Source organism: Raphanus sativus, chromosome 1, assembly GCF_000801105.2.
Source record: "Raphanus sativus cultivar WK10039 chromosome 1, ASM80110v3, whole genome shotgun sequence".
Lineage (NCBI taxonomy): Eukaryota > Viridiplantae > Streptophyta > Magnoliopsida > Brassicales > Brassicaceae > Raphanus > Raphanus sativus.
In genome coordinates, this window is record NC_079511.1 from 12,875,437 (window position 1) to 12,902,044 (window position 26,608).

At 35.7% G+C, this 26,608-nt stretch overlaps 3 protein-coding genes and 2 pseudogenes across 3 annotated transcripts; 3 read left to right on the top strand and 2 right to left on the bottom strand.

The window, feature by feature from the left end:
* Positions 1-299: 299 nt before the first annotated feature.
* Positions 300-6,367, bottom strand: LOC108806799 (probable LRR receptor-like serine/threonine-protein kinase RFK1; annotated as a pseudogene).
* Positions 6,368-12,908: 6,541 nt separating this feature from the next.
* Positions 12,909-14,725, top strand: LOC108834822 (seipin-2). Its single transcript, XM_018608145.2, has 2 exons — positions 12,909-13,979; positions 14,049-14,725. The coding sequence occupies exons 1-2, from the start codon at positions 13,065-13,067 to the stop codon at positions 14,514-14,516; spliced, it is 1,383 nt and encodes a 460-aa protein (XP_018463647.2). The 5' UTR covers positions 12,909-13,064; the 3' UTR covers positions 14,517-14,725.
* LOC108834820 (uncharacterized) lies at positions 14,435-17,728 on the top strand (annotated as a pseudogene).
* Positions 17,729-20,657: 2,929 nt separating this feature from the next.
* LOC108811632 (uncharacterized) lies at positions 20,658-23,144 on the top strand. Its single transcript, XM_018583720.2, has 6 exons — positions 20,658-20,803; positions 21,005-21,907; positions 21,990-22,190; positions 22,270-22,465; positions 22,655-22,835; positions 22,924-23,144. The coding sequence occupies exons 1-6, from the start codon at positions 20,801-20,803 to the stop codon at positions 22,967-22,969; spliced, it is 1,530 nt and encodes a 509-aa protein (XP_018439222.1). The 5' UTR covers positions 20,658-20,800; the 3' UTR covers positions 22,970-23,144.
* Positions 23,103-26,193, bottom strand: LOC108811644 (pterin-4-alpha-carbinolamine dehydratase 2, mitochondrial). The gene is made up of 7 exons (XM_018583731.2): positions 26,043-26,193; positions 25,894-25,943; positions 25,548-25,639; positions 23,915-24,000; positions 23,712-23,835; positions 23,532-23,600; positions 23,103-23,416 (listed from the first exon to the last, which is right to left on the bottom strand). Exons 1-7 carry the CDS (start codon positions 26,088-26,090, stop codon positions 23,325-23,327), a joined length of 561 nt encoding a protein of 186 aa, XP_018439233.1. The 5' UTR covers positions 26,091-26,193; the 3' UTR covers positions 23,103-23,324.
* Positions 26,194-26,608: the final 415 nt, after the last annotated feature.

Consider the following 26,608-nt stretch of genomic DNA (forward strand, 5'->3'; position numbering starts at 1 on the left):
TCTGTTTTAATAGTATTGATTTTATATTTCAGTTTTTTCTATAAATATGAATAATGGTAATTTAGACCACAAAATTTTTATAATAATTTCTGAAAATATATATGAGCTACTCTAATTGATGTCATTTGATAAAATTTTGCTAAAAAAATGATGTAGAACTGAAAGGCTTCTAAAGTATGACTGCTAAAGATAACTGATTTCATTATATTTTTTAGTTTTCCACAAACTCCCAGTCCCTATCTAATACCATTAATATGATGAAAGAAAAAAATGTTACAGTAAATGGATTCTAGTTATGTAATAGACTTCCAAAACATATTACAAATTAACAGTCAGATAAATGAACAAAAGAGGAGAAAGAACAGGAACTATAAACCTCTTGATCAGCTCCGTGGCTCTTCTTGCTTTGTTTCTTGTCCAGCCACATTAGTATCCACATTAGTAGTAGAAGAAAAAGAAGAAGAAGGATAACTGTTAACAGAACACTGCGTCTTACTGTCGTTATCCATGCCTTTCCTAACATCTTTGAACGCCTTAAACCGTATATCCCCCGATTTCTTGCTTGTTACAGGGGTTGAATCAGGCACTGGATAGAAACCTTCCAGCATTGCAACAACCTCTGACATTATAGGACGATCTGACGGAGATGCGTTCGTGCACACAAGAGCCACTTTTATTACAGCCTCTGCTTCTTTTTTGTTGACTTCAGGTCTTAATCTCTCATCCACAACTTGCATCAAGTGTCCTGACTCTTCACACTGAGTAGCCTGCAGATATATACAACAAAAATGTTTATCAAGAAATCCAAAACTTGGGATCATCAGATCATTATTACCCATTCCAAGAGGCAGACTTCATCTCCTGCCGCCATGAAACTACTGTTGTTTATGCCAGCGACGATCTCTAGAACCAAAACACCATAGCTGTACACATCTGCTTTGAAAGATAAATAACCCCAAAGTGCGTATTCTGGTGCCATGTATCCTCTGCATAGAGTTTCTTATGGTTAGCAAACAAACCATAACTGTAAAGAAACAAACAGAGAGTCTTACATAGTTCCAGCGACTTTGGTGCTGACGTGTGTATTCTCCTCTTCATCTAGCCTAGCCAATCCGAAGTCAGATATCTTTGGAGTTAAATCCTTGTCCAATAAAATATTAGTGGCCTTGATGTCTCTGTGTACAAACTTCAACGGTGATTCCTCATGGAGAAACGCAAGACCTTTTGCAACCCCACAGCAAATGTTAAACCTCGTAGCCCAGTCCATAGGAATCTGTTTATCCTTTGGACCTAAAACATTACAAAGAGAAAACACATTTTGTTTAGAGCTGAGAAGCTTTCAACTAGCCCATTGGTGGAAACAAAAGAAAAAGAACACTCACTAAATAACGCTTGAGCTAAGCTGTTGTTTTCCATGCATTCATACACGAGCAACATCTGAGCCCGCTCGACGCAGAAGCCATGAAGCTTGACGAGATTCGGATGTTGAAGACAAGATATTGCACCTATCTCGTTTAGAAACTCTCGGTTCCCTTGTCTTGATTTAGATGAGAGCTGCTTAACTGCTACCACTCTTCCATCTGATAACACACCCTACAAAACGATATTTTACTATCAGCATGCATGCATGCACTGCACTACAACTTTCATTTCTTCAAATAACAATAATCATATCATTACCTTAAAGACAGGACCAAAACCACCTTCTCCAATCTTGTTAGCTGGACTGAAGTCATTCGTAGCCGCTTTGATTTGCCGTAACGTAAAAGTTCCAGATGGCAACTCTTCTTCATTAGGATCTGTGGAAAAAAATAAACTCAGAATCAGTACACAAAGAAACACTTTCTTCATTTTCTTACAATGTTTCCCTATTTGAAATGAACATAATCTAGTGGCTAAGATGCAAGTTAGGTACCTTTTCGTCGCCCAAAACATGGAAGGCAGCCACAAAACCAAAGAAATCCCAGTAGAAAGATAATAAGACATGCGACTCCGATTCCAAGTCCAATAGATGCTCCTGTGCTCATTCCACTTCCCGGGAGGGAGCATGGCCTAGAATCTGTACATTGACGGTGTTACTATTAAGAGAAACTAATGTAGAGATCATTACTGGTTTCTACTATTGTAAGAAAGCTACCTGAAATTATGGAAATAGCCGTTATGATAGGACCGTAAACTCCTCTTTCCGGAATCCTGGTGGTTCCTTTACCAGCCCAACCCAACCGGATAGCTAAAAAGTGGTTAGTCACATTAACAGTAAATGGTTTGGTTATAGGTTTTTGAGCTTCCTTTGCTTCAGCCATGATGTTGAAGTCCTTCAACACTAGTTTCTCCTGCCAAAAAAAAAAAGAAGGCTTAAGAACTGAGATTTATGGAGCTATAAACATTTTTAATTAAAAGAACATTTCGACAGTTTGGAAACCATGTGACTTAGAAAAAATTTGGAGGTCAAGACGTATGTTTCACCCGGCTGAACCTAGAACCGGCATTGAGTAAGAAGAATAACTTAGTGATTCAATTTCAACAGCTGAGGGCAAAAGCTAACCTGAATGTAAATGTCGAAAACACGCCTTCCAAGCCGGCTATAAGTTTCATCATTAGTGAATCTCATCTCAGCAAAGTCTAGGTTCACAGTGTATTTTCCATTTTCCAAGCAGGCATGGAAGTAAGTGAGAGATGATGGGGCTATCCGTGCGGTTTTGTACAGTTCAGACAGATTAGACGTGGGGACAAACATGGTGAATCTTGTGTTTTGGAAATTGTTGTCGTCCATGTAGTCTCCTGTGCTGCTGAATCCCCAGTAAGACTCAGGCTTCAGATAGTACTTAGCAGCACCACCTTCAACTTCTCCATCTCCTTCATAGATTATTTTGCTGTTGTTTGCTTCTACTGTTAGATCGCCTCCACCACAGTTTATATTGAGGCAGCTATAATCTACCAGATAAAAAAAAAACAGATTGCACAAATGAGAAAAAATAATGTGAGACGAGCTACCATCACTAGTCTTTTTAAGTAGGCAAACGTACTTACATTTAGGACATACAAAATCTTTGATGCATGGCAGAAACTTGCTCCTACAAAAACATCAATTGTGGAATGTTTTTTTTGGAAATATACAAAACATTACAACTGCATGATGCTAAATATGATCAAAAGAAAGGACCTTACGATTTTTTTGTGGAAGTGCTTTGAAACAAGTTTAGATTCAGATTCCTAAACACAAGAAAATCAGTTAAAATGCCAAGAAAAACGTAGAAGAAGAGACCGTGACTATATCCTCACATGTGTGGACGACAAGAACTACTTTCAGGACTCTGCCACTTGAGGTTATTATAAGAAAGATCTCTGCAGCAAGAAAGTGAATCGGCATCAAAATGGATTCATATTCTTTTGAGAAAGCAATTTGCAAACTCAATAAATATACATACACAGTGATTCCATCTCTTAGTAATCCATCTGGAGCCTCTCCCTCGAGCTTATTTCCAGTCAACATTCTGAAAAACAAAAATAAGCTTAAATCAGATCAAAGTAAGGTAGAATATTAAAACATATAAATATTTTAACTTACATAAACCGTAGATCTTCTGCCTGGGAAAACGCAGGAACTGTCCCAGACAACTTGTTAAAACTCAAGTCCCTATCAACAAAACATAACATAAACTCATCACTCTTGTCACTGTTTCATGTAACTGGGGACTTGATAGAAAATGTGAGAAGGCATGCGTACAGTGTCTCCAGATTCTTCAAATTTGAAAGATAGGTAGGTATTTGTCCAGCAATGTTACAGTTCTTCAATATCCTACAATGCAACACAAACAAAACCTAAGAGATCATTGGAATGGAACAGCTTCTAGAAGGAATATAACTTACAGCTTAGAGAACTCTGTTGAGTTCTTTAACGAAGGAAATGGTTGGACTGGTCCACCTATTTCAGTGATCCTCCTGATAATGATTAGGTCATGTAAAAAAAGATTCCTTTGCATTAATAGAGTTTATGGAGAACATCATAAGAGTTGTGTTTTTACTAACAAATTTTTCATTTTGTCGAAAGTTGAGATGACGGATGGGATTGGACCAGTGAGACCAGATGCAATCATTTCGCTACAAGAAACATCATTCAGTTCTAAAGAAAAAAAAAGAAATATCAAAGAAGAGTTTGAGAAGAAGGATGTTACAGTCTCTTAAGTCCCTTCCAGTTTATTATGTAACTAGGTATCCTTCCAGTGAGTTGGAGATCATTAATCCTGCTGCATTGTGCGAAAAAAAAAACCAAACAGCAGATGAACAAAGGAGGAGACCAACATTAATACGTAGTTAAATTAGGAGGAAACAGAAGAAAATTTTACAAATCTTCCAACTTCTCTAGTTTAGCTAATGAATCTGGCAAACCACCCGTCAATTTGTTGGAGGAAAGTAACCTGTGTAACCCCCAAGAATGATCTCATCTTTCAGACAAAATGACGTCGTAAGAAAGGGGAAGGGAATCAGAAACTCTCACAGTTTTTCCAAGTTGACTAAGTTGCCTAGCTCCTCAGGAATGGTTCCAGTCAACGCATTTGACTCTAGATCCCTGAACAAGAAAAACAAAAGTAATGTAACCAGACAAATGTTCCAGGACAAACAAGGTTGACCAATGCTCGAAACTTACAAGGAAGTTAATTGAGTCATGTCTCCCATCTCCTTTGGAATTGGCCCTGACACCCGATTTACAAGAAGAGAGCTGCAGAGACATTATGTTACAAGAGCATTTTAGACACCTAAAAGCTAAAACATCAAGAGGGGTATTCTTACATAGTTGTTAAATTTGTTGTAGTCCATTCAATTGGTATTGTCCCATTCAGGTAGTTGTAGGCGAAGTCTCTAAAAATATATCAAGAAACAAAGGTCAAAAGTTGCATCTTACTGAGAGTTAGTAAAGTAAGATTAAAATGTACTTTTATGAGAATACTTACACCTCCTTGAGGTAGGGAAGCTTGGTTAATTCTGGAGGAAGAATTCCTGGAAGATTATGATCCTTGAATGCACTAAAGAACAAGCCAAATAGTCATTTTAAGATATAACTAAAGTAGTAGGAAATAGTTACATATCTCATAAGGTTTTCTTGTATTCACAGTTTCAAGATAAACCATTCTTCTTCTTTTTTTGTTATTTAGCCAACTCAAGACATGGTCACATACCATATTCAAACGTTATGCACATATATATATATATATATAATATATATATATATATATATATATATATATATATATATATATATGTACAGACCCAAAAAAAAAAGTTATGAAGAGTGACTGAGTATTCTTACACTTTGATAATATGACAATCAGTTTCGTCAGTGGGACTACATTCACATTCTATCTCTTGCTTAGCTGTCGGGGGAGGAGTCTCTGTTAGCCCCACTGTTTCGACTTTACAATTTTCAGCATCAAATTTCCAGAACTTTGAGCCCAGTGTTTTTGGCGATTTGTTCCAGAGCATCGACTAAGGGACAAGGGGCACAAAAGCAAAACAGCATAATACATTAGTGCAGTTACTTGATCAAAAAAAAAACCTACTCTCTTGGCCTTGAACAAACAAAGAGTAGAACATTCATGAAACCAAAATAAACAATTTATCTAAACACAATCATAATATGATCTCTTCAACAGTCTATAGGATATTAGAAGGAACTACATATTTTTCTTTTGCTATAGATTGCATGAACTTATGAAAGACATGATTACAAGTTTCATACTGGCATATGACAAGTCGCAAGGAAACTCAACGGTCAAAGGGAATACAAATAAAAATTATTCAATCAAAGAGATTATTAGTAAACGTTAAATTGACCTAATCACCCCATCAATGCCTGAAAAAATGATGAAAATCCAAAAACTTTATCAAATTAAGAAGCTTTACGAATAAAAAATGGCATAAACTCTGCAAGAAAAAAACTGCAAAGGATGCAAATGAATATAGAAGGAAGTAACATTAAAACCAACCTTCATCCTTCGGTAACTTGACAGCATTTACACCGTGAAACTTGAAGCAAAAGATGGCAAAAACATAAAATGCAAAGATATTAACACCATTCTTCTTTTTCTTATCGGCAAACATTTCATGCAGAAGCGATGATGCAACCCAGAGATTAATAAAATGCAGACGAGAGACTATGTACGTAAAATCAGAGTTTCATCAAAAACGATAAAAAGCGTGTGGAAGATCTGAAACGTCTGGGTTGGTTTGGGTAAGAGCGATGATATTAGTGTTTTCTTTGTCGAATTATGAAAAAACTACATACGAACAGTGATTTCCTTCCCTTAATTTTTCTGGTTTTTCTCTTTTTAAAAATTTTTGTTCTTACAACCGTAAATTATTGTCAGGTTTGAAATTACGGAGAAGAAAGAAGAAAAAGAATGGTACAATCCCCACAAAGCGAAAAAGCAGTGACCCTAGAAAAGTTGAATGGTCGTTGCGTGTGATATTGAAGAGATGACCACAATAGTCGCTCCAAAATAAAATCCAAAAATAGGAAAAACACCATTTCTTATGTTCTTAATGGAAGTAGACCAATTAAAATTCATATAAGTGTGACAGTAAGTAATGATTTAAACTTTAACTAGATTTTAACCCGCCCTTTACAAGGGCGGGCATATTTTTGTTTTTAATTTTCTTTGTTAAAAATTTAATTTTTATATTTGTTATTTTTTTAATCTTACAAATAAAAACATAAATAAGATTACAAAAAAACACAAATATAAAAACTATACTCTAAAAGAAAAAAAAAATTATGGTGGATCAGGAAAAATAAGTGGCTTTATATATAATGAAAAAGTAATTTTGAATAAAATTTATATTTTTAAATTATATATACCCGCTATATTCATATTTTCAATTTTTTTTAAAAAAATTTAGATGAAATATAATCAATTATAAGTGTTTCAGATTTTATTACAGCATCAGAGTTTTAAGTTTTAGATGTTAAATTTTATGAATAAAAATGAAAAAAAATTAGAAGTCAAATATATTCACCTAATACTTTATCTACATTTAAATGGTGCTTACCTATTATTTAACTAATTTTAGTGGGATACATATATGACTTATAGACGAATTAAAATATAAAAATGTTTTCATATTCGATCTGAACCCATAGATGAACTGATAAACCCAGTAACCCATCTACAATCCATTTCGAATTTTATGTAAATTTCTTAAATTAAAAATCTGGAAAATTGCAAAAACATGCTATTAACCGGGATCGGCTGATTCGGTAAAAAGTATTTAGTTGTATAGTATCTTAGTTTTTAGCCAATGTTTTAATTTGGTATTAAAAATTAGTTAAATTTTTCTTTTTTTCCATGGAGGAAAAAATTAGAAATTCAAATAAAAGTTTGAATATTATATGTTTATAGTATATTATGTGGCTATACCAGCACATAAGGCTGGTATAGCACCTTGGAAGGTTTTGAGGGATTAATGGGCGCGCGAAATGTTCGAGCCAGTATATCACCCTTACACTCGGAGGTGGAGGCTTTAATTTGGGCAATGGAGTGTATGAAAAACCTAAGACAGTTTCAAGTTACGTTTGCAACGGATTGTTCTCAGTTGGTGAAGATGGTTTCGGAACCAGAGGAGTGGCCAGCGTTCGCAAGTTATCTGGAGGACATAAAGAGTCTACAAAGTAGTTTCCATAGCTCACAGCTCATTCATGTACCACGAACGGAGAATTCAAGGGCGGATCGTTTAGCACGCAGTGCGAGACAACAATCGTCTTTCGTCGTTCACATGGATGCTGAGCTACCAGTTTGGTGTGCAGAGTCTACATGAGTCTGTGTATTTGATGACAAAAAAAAAAAATATATAGTATATTATGTGGCTAGTGCTTATGTGCCTATACAGATGTAGTCGTATATTTAGTTTCTTATATTACTTATATATTTGGTTGACGTATTTTACTGTTTTGAACATTTAAAATAATCTATCAAAGTATTAAAGAAACATGGAAAGGTTAAAGTTAGAAAAAAAAAGTAGGGGAAGGTTAATGCTTTATTAGACCACCGAGAAGTAGGGTGAGACTAATATTTGCTTTATTGTTTCTTATTACAAGTCGGGGAAGTATACTGAAATGTGATATGCGAAATATTAGGTAGTTCAAGTGGTCTATTTTTTCATTTCCTAATACATCCTTAATGAGTTTTTAAATTGAAGGCAAAATCAATGGCACAAAAAGTAATATACCCTGTAAAAGTAGGGGTAAATACAAAAAAAAGTTCCTGATTTAATAGTATTGACTAGATTTTGACCCGCGCTTTCAAAACGCGGGTTTATGTTTGGTGAAAATTTTATATAATCACATTTATATAATCCATCTTGTATATGTATTTATATAATCCGTTTCATATATGTATTTTATATCCAGATTTATGTTCGGTAAAACTATATTATACATGTATTTTTAGGTTTTTAATTTTGAATTAGATATTTTAAATATAAATCAATATAACAGTTTTATAGTTTTGATCGATGTTTTGAAATTCGATTGAGACCTGCGGTTGAACGGATTACAGGTTGATCAAAGATAAATTCAGTTCGGGTTTGAAAAAAAACAAAATTTAAAAATCCAATAAAAACTACTAAAATCGAAATCCAGTTACCAGTTGAACCAATAAACAATTTTTATTTTTTATAAATAATTTTTGTTAGATAGTTGGGATTATATTTAGGAAAAAGCGGTTTAAAACCAAACCATTAAATAGTTTGAGAAAAAATGATGCAGTTTCAAACATGTCCGGTTGGAAAAATATTAAAATGATACAGTATCCAACACGGAATAATCACATACCAAAATTGAATTAGGAAACCGGTGGTTAATGACAAACCAAAAACAACTAAAAAAGAAACCAATGCAAAATGTCCAAAATGTCATTAATGAATACAAAAGAAAGCTTCTTTAATAGGGGTAAACAGAGTAAAAATCCAAATGTGCTTGTACTTTAATAGTATAGACTAGATTTTGACCCGCGCTTTCAAAGCGCGGATTTATGTTTGGTGAAAATTTTATATAACCACATTTATATAATCCATCTTGTATATGTATTTATATAATCCGTCTCATATATGTATTTTATATCCAGATTTATGTTCGGTAAAACTATATTATACATGTATTTTAGGTTTTTAATTTTGAATTAGATATTTTAAATATAAATCAATATAACAGTTTTATAGTTTTGATCGGTGTTTTGAAATTCGATTGAGACCTGCGGTTGAACGGATTACCGGTTGATCAAAGATAAATTCAGTTCGGGTTTGAAAAAAAAAACAAAATTTAAAAATCCAATAAAAACTACTAAAATCGAAATCCAGTTACCGGTTGAACCAATAAACAATTTTTATTTTTTATAAATAATTTTTGTTAGATAGTTGGGATTATATTTAGAAAAAAGCGGTTTAAAACCAAACCATTAAATAGTTTGAGAAAAAACGATGCAGTTTCAAACATGTCCGGTTGGAAAAATATTAAAATGATACAGTATCAAACACGGAATAATCACATACCAAAATTGAATTAGGAAACCGGTGGTTAATGACAAACTAAAAACAATTAAAAAAAAACCAATGCAAAATGTCCAAAATGTCATTAATGAATACAAAAGAAAGCCTCTTTAATAGGGGTAAACAGAGTAAAAATCCAAATGTGCTTGTACTTTAATACTATTAAATTGATATTGTAATTGGGCCAACAGAAAATAAATTCAGCTCAGATATAAGTGAAAATTATCATTCGTGTATGAATTAACGGATTTCATGTTGTAATTGGCCACTTCGGTTCAGATTAATTGATTTGGGTTATTCGGCCCATCAAATAAATTCAGTTCTACATGTTTTACTAAAATAAACCGAGTCAAACCTTGGTTCTATTATCACAGATTACAAATTTTGAATCTTATACCAGATTAAACAAAAAAAAGTCTCCAAAAACCAATTAAAAAATGAAATTCAGTTAAATTTAAATAAATGTTGGTTAATTTTTGATTTAACATCTTAATATGTTTCTGCTATAATTTGCTGTACATCAGTTTATACATTTCTGGTCAATATAAATTTTTATTTTAAACTGCAAAGTTAATCCAGTTTGGCGTCACCGAACTGCAGAAAGAAACAAATAAAGTTTTTAATGTTATATAGATCAGTGGGAAAATGCGTATTTTATTTTCCGGCTATTTAAAATCAGCACATTTAATAGCTAAGTATTTGTTATATATATATCAGTCTAAAAAATAAACTATTATAGATCATCATAAATAACTTATATTGATCATTATGAAAAATCATATTTTTATTATAAATTTGTAAGATCATTGATATATATTTTTCTTATGATATATAAGTTTCCAAATCAAAATATACATTAATTTTTTTAAAGTTCGAGTTTATAAAATTTATCAAATTGGATGAGACCAATATGCAGATTCATTCTAGGTACATCTTTGTAATGTTTAATTAAGAAATCTAGATTGAAAAATCCAATAACTTTTTTTTGGCTTTGCATTGACATAATATTATTACAAGACAAATATATATGTACTGTATAGTTTATGTACAACATACATTTTATTTAGAATGAAGATCTAAAACCATTTGTCGGTGATCTTATAAGACTGGTAATATTAGATGTTTTGCAGTACTTATATACAACATCAATGTGTATAAAATTTCACAATTTAAATATTTATCCTCAAAATAAAAAAAAATAAAGTAAAATCACTTATATAGATTGTTATGATCTCAACTATAGAAAATTTATGTTGTGTATTAGCAACATCTCTAATTGGTTTCATCCTTAATAAATTTTCTTTAGTTCGAGTTTAAAAAAATTGATTGATATTTTAATTTAGAAAATCATAATAGAAATATAGTTTTTATTCCTCAACTATTTGAAATGTGCTGATTTCATCTTCAAAAGGGGTCACCAAAAAAATATCGAGTACTTTAACTCATTTTTGGTGAAATAGTGGGAATAGCAAAAAAAGTATTCATTGATATTCATGGGGTAAAGTCTGTACACATAAGGAAGAGGGTGGTTTGAGGTTTAGGGATCTTCAAGACTTTAGCTCTTTTGGCCAAACAATTATGGTGTTGATTGATAAGTCGGAATGCTTATTTTCGAAGGTTTTTAAAGGTAGATATTTTAGGCATACTCATCCTTAGATGATCACAGATCTTACTCATCCTCTTATAAGCATCTGTTCAGTTCGATCTCTGATTAAAAAAGACTAATTAAAAGAGTAGGAACATGGCAATCAATCTCCGTATGGAATAATCCCTGGATTCCTCGCCCGAGGTCAGCATTACCAAAATTACAATCTCAAAATTTAAACCCGTCTTTTATGGTGGGTGATCTCATTAATCCGATCGATGGTTCTTGAAATGTGGATTTGCTTAAAGCTTATTTTCACCCAGACGATGTGACGATTATTCGAGGTTTGGCAGTTAGCAGGACAGACATGCCAAATACGTATGGATGAATGTTCACAGAATCCGGTAAATGTTCAGTTAAGTCAAGTTTCAAGACTGATACTTTATATGCAGATAGGGGGCCGAAAGTGATAGGGGGCCGAAAGCTCCTTGGCACATGCGTGGAAACTTAATTGTTCTCCAAAATTAAGACATTTCCGTTTGGCAAGTATTATCTGGAACTCTACAAGTTGCTAAGAATCTTAGGGCACGTGGTATATATGGTGATCTCTGGTGTAGTATTTGTGGTGCAAAGGAGGAAATTATTGATTATGTTCTCTTTGAATGTCCACCAGCATTACAAACTTGGGCTTTATCTAGGATTCCTTCCCCTTCAGAAATTTTTTCTTCATCATTGGTTTTCACTAGTTTAGACTATCTGTTTTCGAGACTGCCAAAGAAAGTTGATTCAAATTACTTTCCATGGATTATGTAGTATATATGGAAAAATAGAAATAATATAATTTTTCAAAAATGGAGACCTTCAAAATATTTCTGCGTAAAGAAAAAGTGGAAAGCACACTTTAAGCTGAGGCGCAATTATTGGTACATAAAACTCAGGGGCCTTTCCAGCCAGTGGTTAATTGGTAATCAATAAGGACTACTAGAGTTTGTTTCCTGGACGGGGTTTGGAGGGAGCAAGATACATTTACCGGACAGGTTTGGTATTGTCGACGAACGAATACAAAGGATATGTTATGATGGGGGCTATAAATTTTCGACGAAGTCTATCACTTTTACATGCGGAATGTGAAGCTTTGATTTGAGCTGTAAAGTGCATGAAGATCCTAAAGTTCTCGGACGTAGTATTTGCAACATAATATTTTCAACTGGTGAAAACAGTGTCTTTCTCTGAAGAATTGTCAGTGTTTGCTATACAGATGGAGGAAATTTGCTGCAGTGAAAATTTCTTTCTTAATTTTAAGATCAGACATATCCCAAAGGCACAAAACACAATGGCAGAGAAGTTTGCATTTGATACGAGGAATTCATCTTCAGCTATGTTATATGTTGATTCACTACCTTCGGTTTGGCTTTCTAGACCGGTGGTTTCCTAAGCGTATAGCCAAATATGTTGTAAAAAAATAACGGTTGACTAGTTCAAACCTAATTTTACGATGTCAACAATTAGTTTGAAAATAGTTTTGTGCAATCAATAGTTTGATATTAAACGTGCTTATTTCTTTCAAATATTTGGAGAATAAAATACCGATTTTCCCATAGATTGTTGAAGTAGATTCTTCTTTTTATCAATCAAAACCATTAGTTCATAATTAAACCTAAATCAAACCGAGCTGAACCACTAATATCCGGTTATCAATAGTCCGGTTTGATGGCCCGGTCGGTTAGAATCCCGCCGATATAAAAAAAAGGAAGAAAAAAACAAAGCAGTGTTGGGTGACTTGGGTCACGCCATTTGTCAAGTATCATGCTTATCGTCACCGATACCTTGAAACCCGTCACCTTCCCCATTCATCCTCTTCTTCTTCTTCTTCTTCTTCTAACTTAACCATCCATCAATGCACCACTCCTAGACGATTTCTTTTTACGATTGCGTCCCAATGACCCGTCGCTATCCCCTCCGTAAAAGTCTCCGGCGACGAAGGTCGGCACCTCGCCGCAATTTCATTTCCTCCGATGTAGAAACGGACTCGTCCTCCTCCTCCTCCTTTTCCAATGGGTTAGCGAAACCCATCTATGTAGACATCAGCGAGGAGCTCACAAGCGAGATAGACACCGACGCGATTGATTCAACGGAGAAAGACAACGACTTGGTTGTAACCGATTCGGTTCGGGTTGACCCGGTTCATGAAACCGAAGAATCCACCGTGAGCGATGCAGTCTCTCCACCACCACCACCACCACCACCACCGAAGAAGAAGCTCCAAGAACGTAAATCAACAGATGGGTCTCCGTCTCTCATTGGTCTACTCTTCAAAGCAATCGTAAAGTCTCCTCCTTTCTTCCTCACCTGGTCCCTCCTCTTCCCTTTCGATCCCTTCACCACCTTCAAGCTCGCCAGACGACTCTTACTGTCCCAAGTTTCCCTCTTTAGTGAAATTTTATCTCCAACTCTTAAGCTGAGTGGGTTCAAAGACACCAAACGCACTGTGAACGTTGCGTGCAAGTTCGGATGGGGTTTGTTTAGGGCCTTTTATGTGGGCCTTGTGTTGTTTGGTCTGTTGGTTTCAGCGTTTGTGGTCGGTGGGTTTGTGGTAAACCGTGTAGCCGACAAACCGTTTGTGATCAAGGAGGAGGTCTTGAATTTCGATTACACCAAGAACAGTCCTGAGGTGTTTGTGCCCATTACGTCATGCGCTGGTGTTGCCTGCGATGATGGAAGCTGCAAGGAGAGTAATGAGGTTGTGAAGAAGATCAGGGGACTGCGAGCTATCCCTCGTGACCACAAGCTAGTGATCACTCTCTCGTTGACGTTACCTGAGTCTTTTTACAATAAAAACCTCGGCATGTTTCAGGTTAATTAACGTTTATCTAACATTCAGAGCATTGATGAAAAAGACTTATGGTTTGTGTTTTGTTTGAAGGTTCGTGTGGACTTCTTGTCTGCGGATGGTCAAACGCTGGACACCATAAGGCGTCCGTGCATGTTAAGATTCAGAAGCGAGCCTATCCGTCTCGTCCAGACGTTTTTCAAAGTAGTTCCGTTAGTGACGGGATACGTCTCTGAGATCCAAACCTTGACCTTGAAGTTGAAAGGCTTTGCGGAAAAGAACACCCCCACCGCTTGCTTAAAGGTAATGATCGAACAACGTGCGGAGTTTCGACCAGGGGCGGGTATTCCGGAGCTGTACGACGCGTCCCTCTCGCTTCAATCCGATCTTCCTTTCTTCAAAAGAGTTATTTGGAAATGGCGGAGGACTTTGTTCGTTTGGATCAGCATGAGTTTGTTCTTCACCGAACTGCTTTTCGCGTTGGTCTTTTGCAGATCTCTCGTCATCCCAAGAACACGAGTTACAGACATACCGGCTTTATATCCATCCGAAAGTAGATGATAATGATGAAGTAATAGCTGGTGTACATCATGTTCTGTAACACTCTCACTCTGAAACGGTATTTTCACTTCCTGTTTACTTTAGCTCCTGAAAGTTCTTTGAGTAAAATGTAAATCTTATAGTATATGGTAGGTTTTGGTTCAAGATATGTACTTTAAAACGAGTGTTAAAAAATGTTTATTAATATCAGAGAGGAGAAAAACTGAAAACCAATGTTCATTTCATATATAATAAAGATATACTAGATTTTGACCCGCGCTTTCAAAGCGCGGGTTTGTTTTCCTCAAAACTTTCTTCTAAAATTGAAATATATTTATGAAATGTAATATTTCATATATTTATATTTTTATACAAAAAGTGTTGCCTTATTATCTTTCTTTCTTATTATTTTTAAATGAGTATTTATACTTACAAAATTCAACTTGATTTTTCAAATAAATTGACTTGATACTTCTCTAATCAATTTAATTTATTATGTTGTGAATCTTTTTTGTTGTGAAGTTAGTTTTTCCTAGGGTTATTTTTTACATTTTTAATTTATTAATAATCTATTATAATACTCATTTAATAAAGATTTACATTCAGGGCTGGAAAATAATCTGAATAAACCGAAGCCGATCCAAAAGAATAGTACCAAATCTGAAAAGAAATGTATTGAATATCCGAACGGATTCAAAATTTTGGTATTTGAAAAATCGAAACTAAACCCGATCCGAACCGAAGTATTTCAGATACCTGAATGTATCCGAAATAGATTTATATACCTATACATATACTGAATATTTTTTGATATAATGTATACTAAAAACATCCAAAATATAAATATAATACTTTTAAATTATCCAAAGACTTGAAAATATATATACAAATAGTCAAAATTAAACATTTAAAATAGTTAAAGTATAGTCAAAGAACCAAAAATACTTAAAACACTACTCTATCTAAATAGTCAAACCATATCAATTTATATGTTAATCTTAGATATTTTGACATATGTTATTCAAATTTATATGTAATCTAATTTTTTTATAGATTTTGTGAAATTTAAAGTATATAATAAATTTTAAAATTTTTAAAATTAATTTAGATGAGTTATCCGAACCCGAACTGAACCCGAACCGAAAGTTAGAAATATCCTAATGGGGCTGAAATCTTTGAATCTGAAAATCCGAAATCCGAATAGAACTGAACCGAAACCCGAATGAATACCCGAATGCCCACTCCTATTTATAAACATTCCAATAATTTATGAAAGTTTAAAGTATATAAAGAAAAAGTCTAATAATCACTTGTTTAATTTTTGTTCATATAAACACAATATTTGGAATGGTTCACAAGAAAAGACAAAAATATTGGACTAATATAAATTGAATGGCCCAAGGAAATTAAATAGATGATTATCTTTATGGTTTCCTACTTAGAGTAAATTTCCTCATTGGCCATTTGCCCAAAAGATCTATAACTCTACCGACATCTAAATTTGAAAGATAAAAAACGTGTGGGCTTTAGTTTATTGGATTCAGACCCAAACAAAAAATTAATAAAGACCAATATGAAGGGAAAAAATCGTGTAGAATATAATTTACGGGATTGACCTTAATGACTGTGGCGAAATCTTTAGAAAATCAGTGGCACATGTAGTAAATAAAAGGGTATTAGAAGGGAAAAATTAGATAGGATCCTGCTTTAATAGTATAGATTTATATTAAAGTTTTCACTATAAAAGTTTGTTAGTATAAAGCCTAATTTAGTTTGTCACACAAACTAAGAGTCATTTAGTTCAACTGTAGTCCCATGAAAATCTCTCAACCTCTATTTAGTTGAAACACTTTTCTCAACTGTCTTCACATTTACATATTGCTGTCCATTAAGAGAACAACACACATGGAGACACAATCAGAACTCAGATACGTGTCAGTTTCCAAAAGGGTTATTTTGCTACAAATAACCTCTAATTTCAACCTGAACAAACTAAACTAATACCAAATCAAGTGCCTTTCAGTTCCAAATACAATTGCATGGGAGTTAATAGTTAAAACCATTATAGCTTTTATATACATATCACCATTTCTCCAAAGTTTCCAAGAACACAAACAAAAAAGAAACAGGAATTTCTCACTATTCTAAACTCTGTTTTCTTGATAATGGTTTACCATGGATTTGTAGAGAAACCAAACCAGAGATCACGTAGAAGGAGGAACCTGCATCAACGTCAACAATCCAGATGTTCGGCTGTTGCTGTTGCAGCACCTGGCTCCATCTTCACACCTCTCAACATGTCAGTCTTCACATTCCACAACCGCCTCTTGCGTTGCGTCTCCAGGCTTTTCCGTCTATCCACCAAAGGTAGCGCAAAACCGAGCCACCGAGCCACCGTGGAACAAGGCTACAAAAAGATCAAGAAACAGGACCATCATCACCAGCTTCCTCTGAGAAAACGTCATGACAAGAAGAGGACGATCATTCTTGATCTTGATGAAACATTGGTGCACGCGTCGATGGAACCACCTCTCCGGGTTAATGTCGACTTCACGGTGAGGATAAAGATCGAAGGAGTTGTCACACCGATGTATGTGGTGAAACGACCAGGAGTTACCGAGTTTCTCGACAGGATCGGTAAGAAGTACCGAGTGGCGGTTTTCACAGCCGGTTTGCCTGAGTATGCTTCACAGGTTTTGGATAAACTTGACAAGAACCGTGTGATCTCTCAGCGGCTGTACAGAGACTCGTGCACGGAAATGTACGGGAGATATGCCAAGACTTGTCATTGGTGGCGAGGAGAGACCTGGGGAGTGTTTTGCTAGTTGATGATAACCCTTTCTCCTACTCCTTGCAGCCTTATAATGGAGTTCACATTAAGCCTTTTGTGGATGACATGGAAGATCAAGAACTTAAGAAGCTTGCTGACTTCTTCGATGGGTGTTACCAATACGAAGATTTAAGGGATGCAGCAGCAGAACGTCTTTACAAGTACAACAAAGTGATTTGATAAAAAATAAATAAATATATATATATATATATATATATATTGCTTTTATTTGCACTCTGCTTTCTTTTTTTTTTGTTGATTTTCTTTGGCTATTGGTATTTTTTGCGTTGGAAAAGGAATGTTTCATTCCCTTTTCAGCGTTTTTACTTGCATCAAAGATGTGATTGTAAAGTGTACTATAACCAAGAAAAATGTGGGAAAAAATAGAAATAGTTTTGGACTAGCAGATTATCAGTAACATGAAATGATACACTATCATCTTAACTATAAAGAGCCCCCTGAGGCTATTAAGTTTATACTTAAAGGTGTCTTAATAGCAGATTATCAGTAACAGGAAATGATAAGTTTATACTTAAAGGTGTCTTAATAGCAGATTATAAGTATAAATTAATAGCTATCATCTTAATTATACACTATCATCTTAATGATACACTATCATCTTAAGTATAAAGGGCTTTAAAGGTGTCTTAATAGCAGATTATCAGCAACAGGAAATGATACATTGTCGACTTCATGGGAGAATGAATGAAGTTTTCTTGACGGCTCTGTAATGATCTGCAAGTTTGCATGTCGTCTACACTGCAATATATATATATATATATATATATATATATATATACTTTTTTAACACTGCAATATTTTATTTTCCAGAATAAAAGCATTTCACCAGCCTTTTTACAAGGTTTATTAAAAAAGAAAACAATACCCACACTGGTATGACAAAGATTACCATTTAGTTAAAATACAATGGTTACATTCAAATGCAAAACACTATGGTCACATTCAGATAGTGATTATTTAAACTAAACTGAGTAAGATGCTTTTCAAGTTATTTTTGATTAAGCAAACTCTAGTTTTTTTCCCAAACTCTATTAGGTTTTGATACTAGTAGGTTAAACAAATCATCTTTATGACATATTATTGCAGTAAAAAGATATAATTAGAGTCTGAAAAGGTAAGTACATAAAAGACAAGACATTAGACAGATGAGGAGACAGATATGTTAAATTTCTCTACGTGCCTGCCTATAAGATGATTTTAGAAAGATTTTAATTACCACAACTTTTCACCAGGATTATTACTTTTTTCCATGAAAATTTTGGCAAATCAATAATGACAATGGATCCGAATAAATGCCTTTTTCCATTTTAAAATATAATTACATTAATTTATGTACATACAGATCTATGTTTGTATCTATCTACTAGTACAAGACTTTGACTTCAAAGTCTCCTCTTTGAAGAAAAGCTTATCTAACTTAAGTGTCACTAACTCCAAGAATCCAGCCTGAAAAAAACCCCAGAAATCTCGGCTTTAAAGACACCATTACAGCCCAAGAATCAGATTCTCTCTCTCTCAGGAAATAAAATAACCAAAGAATCTCTGTGTGACTGAAACAGAGATTCAAGAACTTGGATCCGAGAGCTAAGATAAAGCTCTTGAGAAGAGAAAGAGAGCTACAACAATGGCGGGATTCACTATGAGCTTGAATCTGCTTCTACTAGTAGCTTGCCACAACTACCCTGACCTCCTCCACGAGTACACGAACTACGTTCCTTCCACTTAAACGCGCCGTATAGCGAGGCGGTGGCGTTGAGAGGGCTCGTGCCGCTCCACGTGCCTCTTCAGCAGAGGCTTCCGGTGTTTGACGCTGTGGTGGATTTGGTTAGGTGTGGACGAGCTTTGAACCGGTGGATTCCGGTTACGGTTATGGAGTTTTTCTTGTTTGATTTGGACCGGGTTATCTTTGGTTGGACCGGTTTTTTAGCAAGAAAGTGGATCTTGATAATGTGTATGCGCCTATGATCGGGAAGTTGGGTTATAAGAAGGTGAAATGGGCGGTGGCGAGTAAAGTTGATTCGAAACATGGTGAAGTTTTTTTGACGGCTCTGCTTCAGAAACCCATTTTTCATCTAGAAAGTGCAACTTTCTCGTGTTCAAAAAAAAAAAAAAGTGCAACTTTCTAGTTTTGGAGAATTAACGTAGTCACAGATTCACAATCCGTAAGCGTTGGTTTTGAGTTATACTGCCAAAGATGTGTGCTTGTTGCTTTGAACAGTGCAACTTTTTGTTTGGAAGTTGTAGAACTTTGCTCTCGTTCTCTAGAAAGTTTAAGAACAATCAATCAAAAAAAAAATGTAGTTAGTGCAAATCATTATATATTGTTGTACTTGTATAGTCAGTCATAGCATGTTTCTCAATGACAACATGAAGTTGTCGGCAACCGGTTTGTGTATTTACTCTGCTTTTAAGAAACGTTTCTTGTTCTCTAGCTCAGTCGTAGGAAACTCTAACGTTGTGTCTTTGTTTCTTGTTTCACGTGAATCACGTCTGATCAAAAGTTGTGGTTTGTTTTGTAGGGCACTTTCCTCGAGTGTTTTAGAACGTGTATGTTTGTAGCAAACAGCTTACTGTTTTTGAAGGTTTGGAAGAAAATGAAGTCCTTTTTTTCCAGCTGTAAGCACACAAGTGAACTATGTGTTATTTCTCTGCAAAAACAAGTAGGGCCAAGACCAAGACTTGATGTATTTTTTTTTTGGTTAGAGGGACTGATAAGTGGTGTTATACATAATTTTATGGCTTCTTCCATGTGTTTCATGTCATGGCTTATAGTTTTTTTTTTTTTTTTGGAGAAGGCAGATTGCAGTTGCAGATATAAGAAATTTTAAGAAGTTCCAAGGATTGAATATTCAAAGCTTCTTTAAGTTTTATGACGATTTTTTAATGCTAATACTTCTTATTATTTTTCATAATCCCTTACCAACCTGCCATAGGCACGAGTCTGTTTATCATCCAAGCCCACAAGACATGGTCTAAGAGTATGAATGAGACTGATCACAAACTCGAACTTATCTTTTCCTAGTTTTGTTTAACACTTGGTTTGCTTCACTTGTGAGTTGTTTTGTGCTAGCAATGCTCAACCAAAATAAGCTTCCACTCTCCATTTACCTACTAATTTAATCTATACAAACAAATCCAGACAACCAAAAGAAGTAAGACAGTTTCTTCGTGGGGGTTCTGTTGCACTTTGCTTTCAAAAAATATGGATTAAATGATAAATAACAAAAGCTTGGTGCTCAAATATAAAAAGGTTTAAAACTATGAGGGGTTGGATGTAAAAGGGAGTAAAAAAATAGAAGTAATCAAATCGTAAGAGAAAGGTGTTAACTTGTAATCGATTCCTACCTCTGGATAAAGTCGCGTGTTTGTGTTTCTGAGTTTCTCCCCCAAACGAAAGGAACTGAAAATCGTAAGAAGAATCCAAGGCGAAAGAGAAGGATCAAATCTAAAAAAGATGGTGAGACTAACCGATTTTTTTTTTTCGTTTTTACGCGATCATACTAGGGTTAATTTTGAGTTTTTTTTTTTTTTAATATCAATATCGTCATCCGGTAGACATCTCATGAGTTTGATAGGTTAGGTTAAAAAGGTTTAAACTTTAAGCTCGAAATGGTTTGTTAAATTTGCTTTTGTTTCTCTAATTGGTGATCGATCATAGGATGGTACCGCTCGTGATTCTTATGGGCATTCTGATACTAATAATGTCGTAAGTCAAAGCATCAGAGAGACTAAAGAAGAAGAAGAAGATTCTACTTTTCGTGAAAGCGATAGCAAAAGACTTGGACCAGATCAACAGAAGCGCGGTAAATACTTTTTCTACGACACACCGCTCTCCGAAGAAACCGGGGTTTGGATACCTGTTTCAGTCCCACCAATGCTGGAGCCTGACCATGAGGAATGGTCAAGAGGCCTTAGCTTCAACGGCGGTTACTTCCCCGAGGGAGATATGGGATGGAACCATATCCTCGACGAAGACAAGGAGCTAACGATGTGGGATGTCATAGTCGATATGTTACTCGCAGCACGTGGTAAAGCCACTGCTCTTACTTCAGGCAACCTCGAGAGTGGCATTTCGTTTTTCTCGGGACAACACCACCACCACCTTCTCGAACAAGCTTGGCAAGAGATGGCTCACACTCTCACCGAAGCCAACTTTGGCAACGCGAGAGAGGTTCTCGAAACAGAGCCGCCGAAGTGGCTACCGGATAGCGCTGCTTCCGCTTGTATGCTCTGTAGTGTGAGGTTTCATCCGATCATGTGTTCGCGTCATCACTGTCGATACTGTGGAGGGTTGTTCTGTGGAGACTGTTCTAAAGGAAGAAGCTTGCTTCCGGTGAAGTTCCGCGTTTCGGATCCTCAGAGGGTCTGTGATGCGTGTTGTGTGAGGTTGGAGACTCTGCAGCCTTATCTGATGGACCAAGTGAGTCCTGCTGCTCAGTTGCCAACTCATGACTTGACGGATCTCAGTACGTTGAGGTCTTGGGTGAACTTTCCATGGGGACAGTCAATGGAGTATGAGATTTATAAAGCGACAAACACTATTCGGGGTTATATATCCAAGGTGAGAGATCTTTGGCTCCTTATTTCACTTTGTTAATGGCTCTAAATGCATGTTTTAATGTTTGGAAATCTACCATCATCAGGTTGGTTCCTCGAGGACAGAGAGGTCCATCCCAGATGCCATTCTAAGACAAGCAAAAGGTCTTGCAGTAATCACTGTTGCCAGAGTTGGAGTTATGGTTACTTATAGAATCGGGACTGGACTTGTGGTTGCTCGTAGAGATGATGGCTCCTGGTCTCCACCCTCAGCTATCTCTTCGTTTGGTTTGGGATGGGGTGCTCAGGTAATGTAGCTAGCTCTTTTGGTGCTTACTAGATGTTGAAACGATGCTTGTGTTTTTACTAATAAGAACTCACCTGCAGGCAGGGGGAGAGTTCATTGACTTTATTATTGTCTTAAGAACTCGAGAGGCCATCCGGACGTTTGGGAGTAACACCCATTTTGTTGTTGGAGCTGGTCTAAGCGCTGCGGTTGGTGTGACTGGACGAGCTGTTGAAGCAGATATCCGAGCAGGTAGTGGTGGTTATGCCGCTTGCTATACCTACAGCTGCAGCAAAGGTACATGTGTCTTCTCTCTAGCTGAAATAGATTTTAGCAGATTACTTTCTTAGTATATGGTTCGTTCTTAGGCTCCTCTGCTTCCCTAAAAGTAGTTTTTCATTTTCATAATATTGTTGTCAAACTAGGCCTAATCTCCTGTTTCTCTTGCTGTGAAAACCTTACTTAAAACGCCCATTGTATGAGCAGGTGCATTTGTTGGATGCTCGCTTGAAGGAAGCATATTCACAACACGTACAAGTGAGAACTCAAGGTTCTACGGGAGCCAGTCCCTAGCTGCGTCTGACATCCTCCTTGGCTCTTTGCCTAAACCACCCGCTGCTGCTCCACTCTACCGTGCGCTTGGTGATCTCTTTCAGAAGATGGGGAGGTGATTTTAAACACGGTTATTTGTAATTCTGAATTTAATGGATGAAAGAAGAAGTTAACCTGAAAAATTTCTTGTTGATGGTTTGCAGTGAAACTAGTCGGTCATCAACAACTTCATCGTTTTCTGAAGACTGAACTTGTTGAACTGGCTTTTATCTATTTGCAAGTATAACAATGTCTTTTGTATAGATTCATGCAAATTCTTGAATGTAAATAGATTATGGAGATTTGGTTGGATAGTTTGTGGGTTGTAAATAAACAAACATACTTTATTGTATATATGAAATTATTAATTTGCTATTATAATAAACGGTACTTGCTTCCAAACTGCCTTATTTGTGCCTTTTGTGATCGTAAGAACAGAAACAGCTTTACAAGAACCATAGACGCTGGAGAAACATAAAAATGTCACCCTAGCTCACTTATTTATTCTTATCTTGCATAGATCTAAAGCTTCTTTGACAGAGTTTGTAAACCAACAACACATTCCTCATTTGGCAACTTTCTTCTTCCTCAGAAGATCTTCCACTTGGAGCTCGTTGATCTTAGCAGCTAGAATGAAGTCGTTCTCGGTCAAACCACCTGTTGCAAGAGAATCAGATACCACTTATTCGACACTTGCAAGTTGCAACTTATAAAATCAAGCAAAAATATGATCAGAAAGATATTGAAAAGACATAGACTATGATTCTCTCACCTATGGCATGTGTCCATATGTCGATCTTCACATTATTCCAGCCTACCAGATGCAAATCTGGGTGATGACCTGCATTTAACCGATCCTTGTTTCAGAGATAATAATAGTAACAGATCTTTTAAAATCTTTTTCAGAACGGTTACAAAGCATGTGTAGCTGAATTAAAGATGATATATATACCTTCTGATTCAGCGATATCAGCTACACGTTTGAAGAAGTCTAGTCCTTTTGTAAAACTTTTCACTGTCCACGATCGATGCAGCTTTAATGTGCCATTGTCATTAGCCATATCCCATCCAGCAACCTGGGTTGAAGGAATAATTCAGGAGGTTAAGATACTAAAAGTCTTCACCAGCCATAGTGAAAAAGTGCAAACATTATACCTTCTGAAGTAGTTCTTGGGCACTTTGTTCAGTCATGGGGTGTAGATCCTTAGCGTTGCATGGGACACACTTTTTTGCTGATAAATCTAAACATGAGCAAAGAAAAAACCCATATTAATAAGTAACACACATGGTTTTAGAGTTTTTTTGGTTACAAATCCGTAAGTATATAAGCATCATTTGTCTCTTTCAACCAATCAGGTAAAGAAGTTGTTTACAAGGGCAGCGACATACTCTCCACAACAAAAGATAGAATGTAGTGCAAGACAGCAGGAAACTACTTTAGCAAGTAGGGATCTGAAATGATGAATAATGATACTACGAGTTACTCACTGAAAGAAGCATCAAACATTATATTCCTCCTCGCTCGTAATTATCTTGCCCCTAATATTTACCACAGACTTTAACTAAAATAGAGACTTTAAACAAGAAGTCTCCAATAGACGTTGTTGTTATAGCAATACAGAGATTTGTGACATCATTTTCTGGTTTTTTATAACAGAAAACTCTGAGGATGTCTATTATAAGAGGTGTGTTTGCCATATACGATACAGAGGTTAATCAATTGAATGTTCATATACATAAAGCCTTTACAAAAAAATACCAACAAATGAAGCATATATTTTCAGAAGGCTTAGCCCTTCATGTAGAGAGCAGCGATTAATAGTAGGGATGTCAATTTGGACATCATGTCATTGGTCACCCATGTCCAAACCCATTTGGACTAAACCAAATTAGTCCAACAAATAAAGATGTCTAATTGGGTTTAACCAATTAGACCCAAATCCAATGGTCTTAACTCAAATGGACATGGACGCCAAATGATACAAACATCATAGGATTTTATTTTGAGAAAAAAAACAAGTTTTCTCTCCAAAATCGTAAATAGAGATTTCTTGACAGAAACCGTAAGTTGAGTTTTCCCGTCAAAACCGTAAAATGAAGATTTCCCGCCAAAATTTTAAAATCGAGTTTTCGAGTTTTCACGTCAAAACTGTAAATCTAATTTTTCCGTCAAAACGGTAAATCGACTTTTCCCGCCAAAACCGTAAAGTCGAGTTTTCCCGCCAAAACCGTAAAATCGAGTTTTCCCGTCAAAACCGTAAAATCGAGTTTTCCCGTCAAAACTGTAAATTGAGTTTTTCCGTCAAAACTGTAAATCGAATTTTCCGCCAAAACCGTTAAATTGAGATTTCCCGCCAAAATCGTAAAATCGAGTTTTCCCACCAAAACCGTGAAATCAAGTTTTTTTCCAAAACCGTAAAATTGAGATTTCTTACCAACATCATAAAATCAAATTTTTAGTTTTCCCGTCAAAACCGTAAAATTGAGTTTTCCCACCAAAACCGTAAAATCGAGTTTTCCCGTCAAAACCGTAAAATCAAGTTTTCTCGCCAAAATCGTATCTATGCTTTTGAATTAAAAAACAATGAAATTATGTTTTTTTTGTTAAAAATGAATTTTTGGATGTTAAAGTAGAGATTGTATTTGGGCTTTGCGGAATGCCCGTTTGAAATGGGCCAATTTGGTCTGGTATAATGTGGGCTTAAAAAAAATAATGTCCATTTGGACTAGTGCGTCCATTTGGACAGCCCAAATAGACTTGGACAGCCCAATTGACACCTCTAAGTACCTTGTAGGGAGGAGCAGAATGTTTTAGCTCCAGAAGCAGAGTCACCAATTGCACTATCTTGCGACATAGCAGCGCTCGTCCAATAAACAAAGCTGCAACCAAATTGCAAAAAGAAAAGCCTTTCATCTTTACATGCAAGAGAAGCTTATCGTTTCTACTTAAACTCTTACCAAACGGATCAAAATACACCAAGAAGCTCTACGTATTAGCAAAAAAATCAGGGAACAACAATTTCATTTCTTGAGACTCATTCAACCACAAGAGTAGGAACAATCTGAAGCAAGAACGCATATCAAACCCCAATTATCAAAATCCGTCCTTTGCATATAATTCAAAACCCAATTACCTCCTGTGACGTCGTCCGTACAGATTGTGGAAGGATGACGCAGCTAGAACCTGAAAGTGTCGCAAAAACAATGAGAGGCAATGGAAGATATGTATCCGTTCCGTACATAACACACGAAGACAGAGAGAGAGATCGGTTTGGTTCTTTACCTGTTTTCTAGAGATTGAGAAAAGCGTAGGCAGCAAGAGCCGACTCATCGGTGGTGTCGCAGGCAGCGGTTGCGCAACTCAAAAACAGTTTTATTTTCTCTATAAGGCCGGCCACTAGAGGAGTGGGGGCAAATGGCTCATATCATAAATGTACAGTTAAATTTGTAATAACCCGTACTTAATGGGCCTGATATGTTAGAAGAAACTCTAGGATTACGGATGTGAAAACAAGCAAAGTGGTCTTATGATAGATAGTGTAGGGTAATGGTGTGATCAATGTTCATCCATCCTAATTAATATAAACTAGATTTTGATCCGCGCTTTGGAAGTGCGAAATATTTTACGATGAAAAATTTCACTAATAACTTAACAAATATTTTGGTAATTTTTAAAGAGTGTGTATTTAAAATATTTTTGCATTTAAATCAGTGTTTTTAAATTCAACCCGATTGTGATTATACCAGTTAATCCGGAGATCTGACAATTCAATTCAGGTTTTTAAAATATTCATATTAAAAAAATTACTAAAACCCGAGACTAACCGATTGAACTGATGGATGACCGAT

Excerpts from the sequence above, each read along its gene's own strand:
- LOC108811632 (XM_018583720.2), top strand. Across the intron at positions 21,908-21,989 it reads TTCGGGGTTATATATCCAAG|GTTGGTTCCTCGAGGACAGA; the intron begins GTGAGAGATCTT and ends TACCATCATCAG. Across the intron at positions 22,836-22,923 it reads CTCTTTCAGAAGATGGGGAG|TGAAACTAGTCGGTCATCAA; the intron begins GTGATTTTAAAC and ends GATGGTTTGCAG.
- LOC108834822 (XM_018608145.2), top strand. The coding sequence starts at position 13,065 with ATGACCCGTCGCTATCCCCTCCGTAAAAGTCTCCGGCGACGAAGGTCG. Across the intron at positions 13,980-14,048 it reads AAAACCTCGGCATGTTTCAG|GTTCGTGTGGACTTCTTGTC; the intron begins GTTAATTAACGT and ends TTTTGTTTGAAG.
- LOC108811644 (XM_018583731.2), bottom strand. The coding sequence starts at position 26,090 with ATGAGTCGGCTCTTGCTGCCTACGCTTTTCTCAATCTCTAGAAAACAG. Across the intron at positions 25,944-26,042 it reads TCTCAATCTCTAGAAAACAG|GTTCTAGCTGCGTCATCCTT; the intron begins GTAAAGAACCAA and ends CGACACTTTCAG. Across the intron at positions 23,836-23,914 it reads CCCAAGAACTACTTCAGAAG|GTTGCTGGATGGGATATGGC; the intron begins GTATAATGTTTG and ends CCTTCAACCCAG.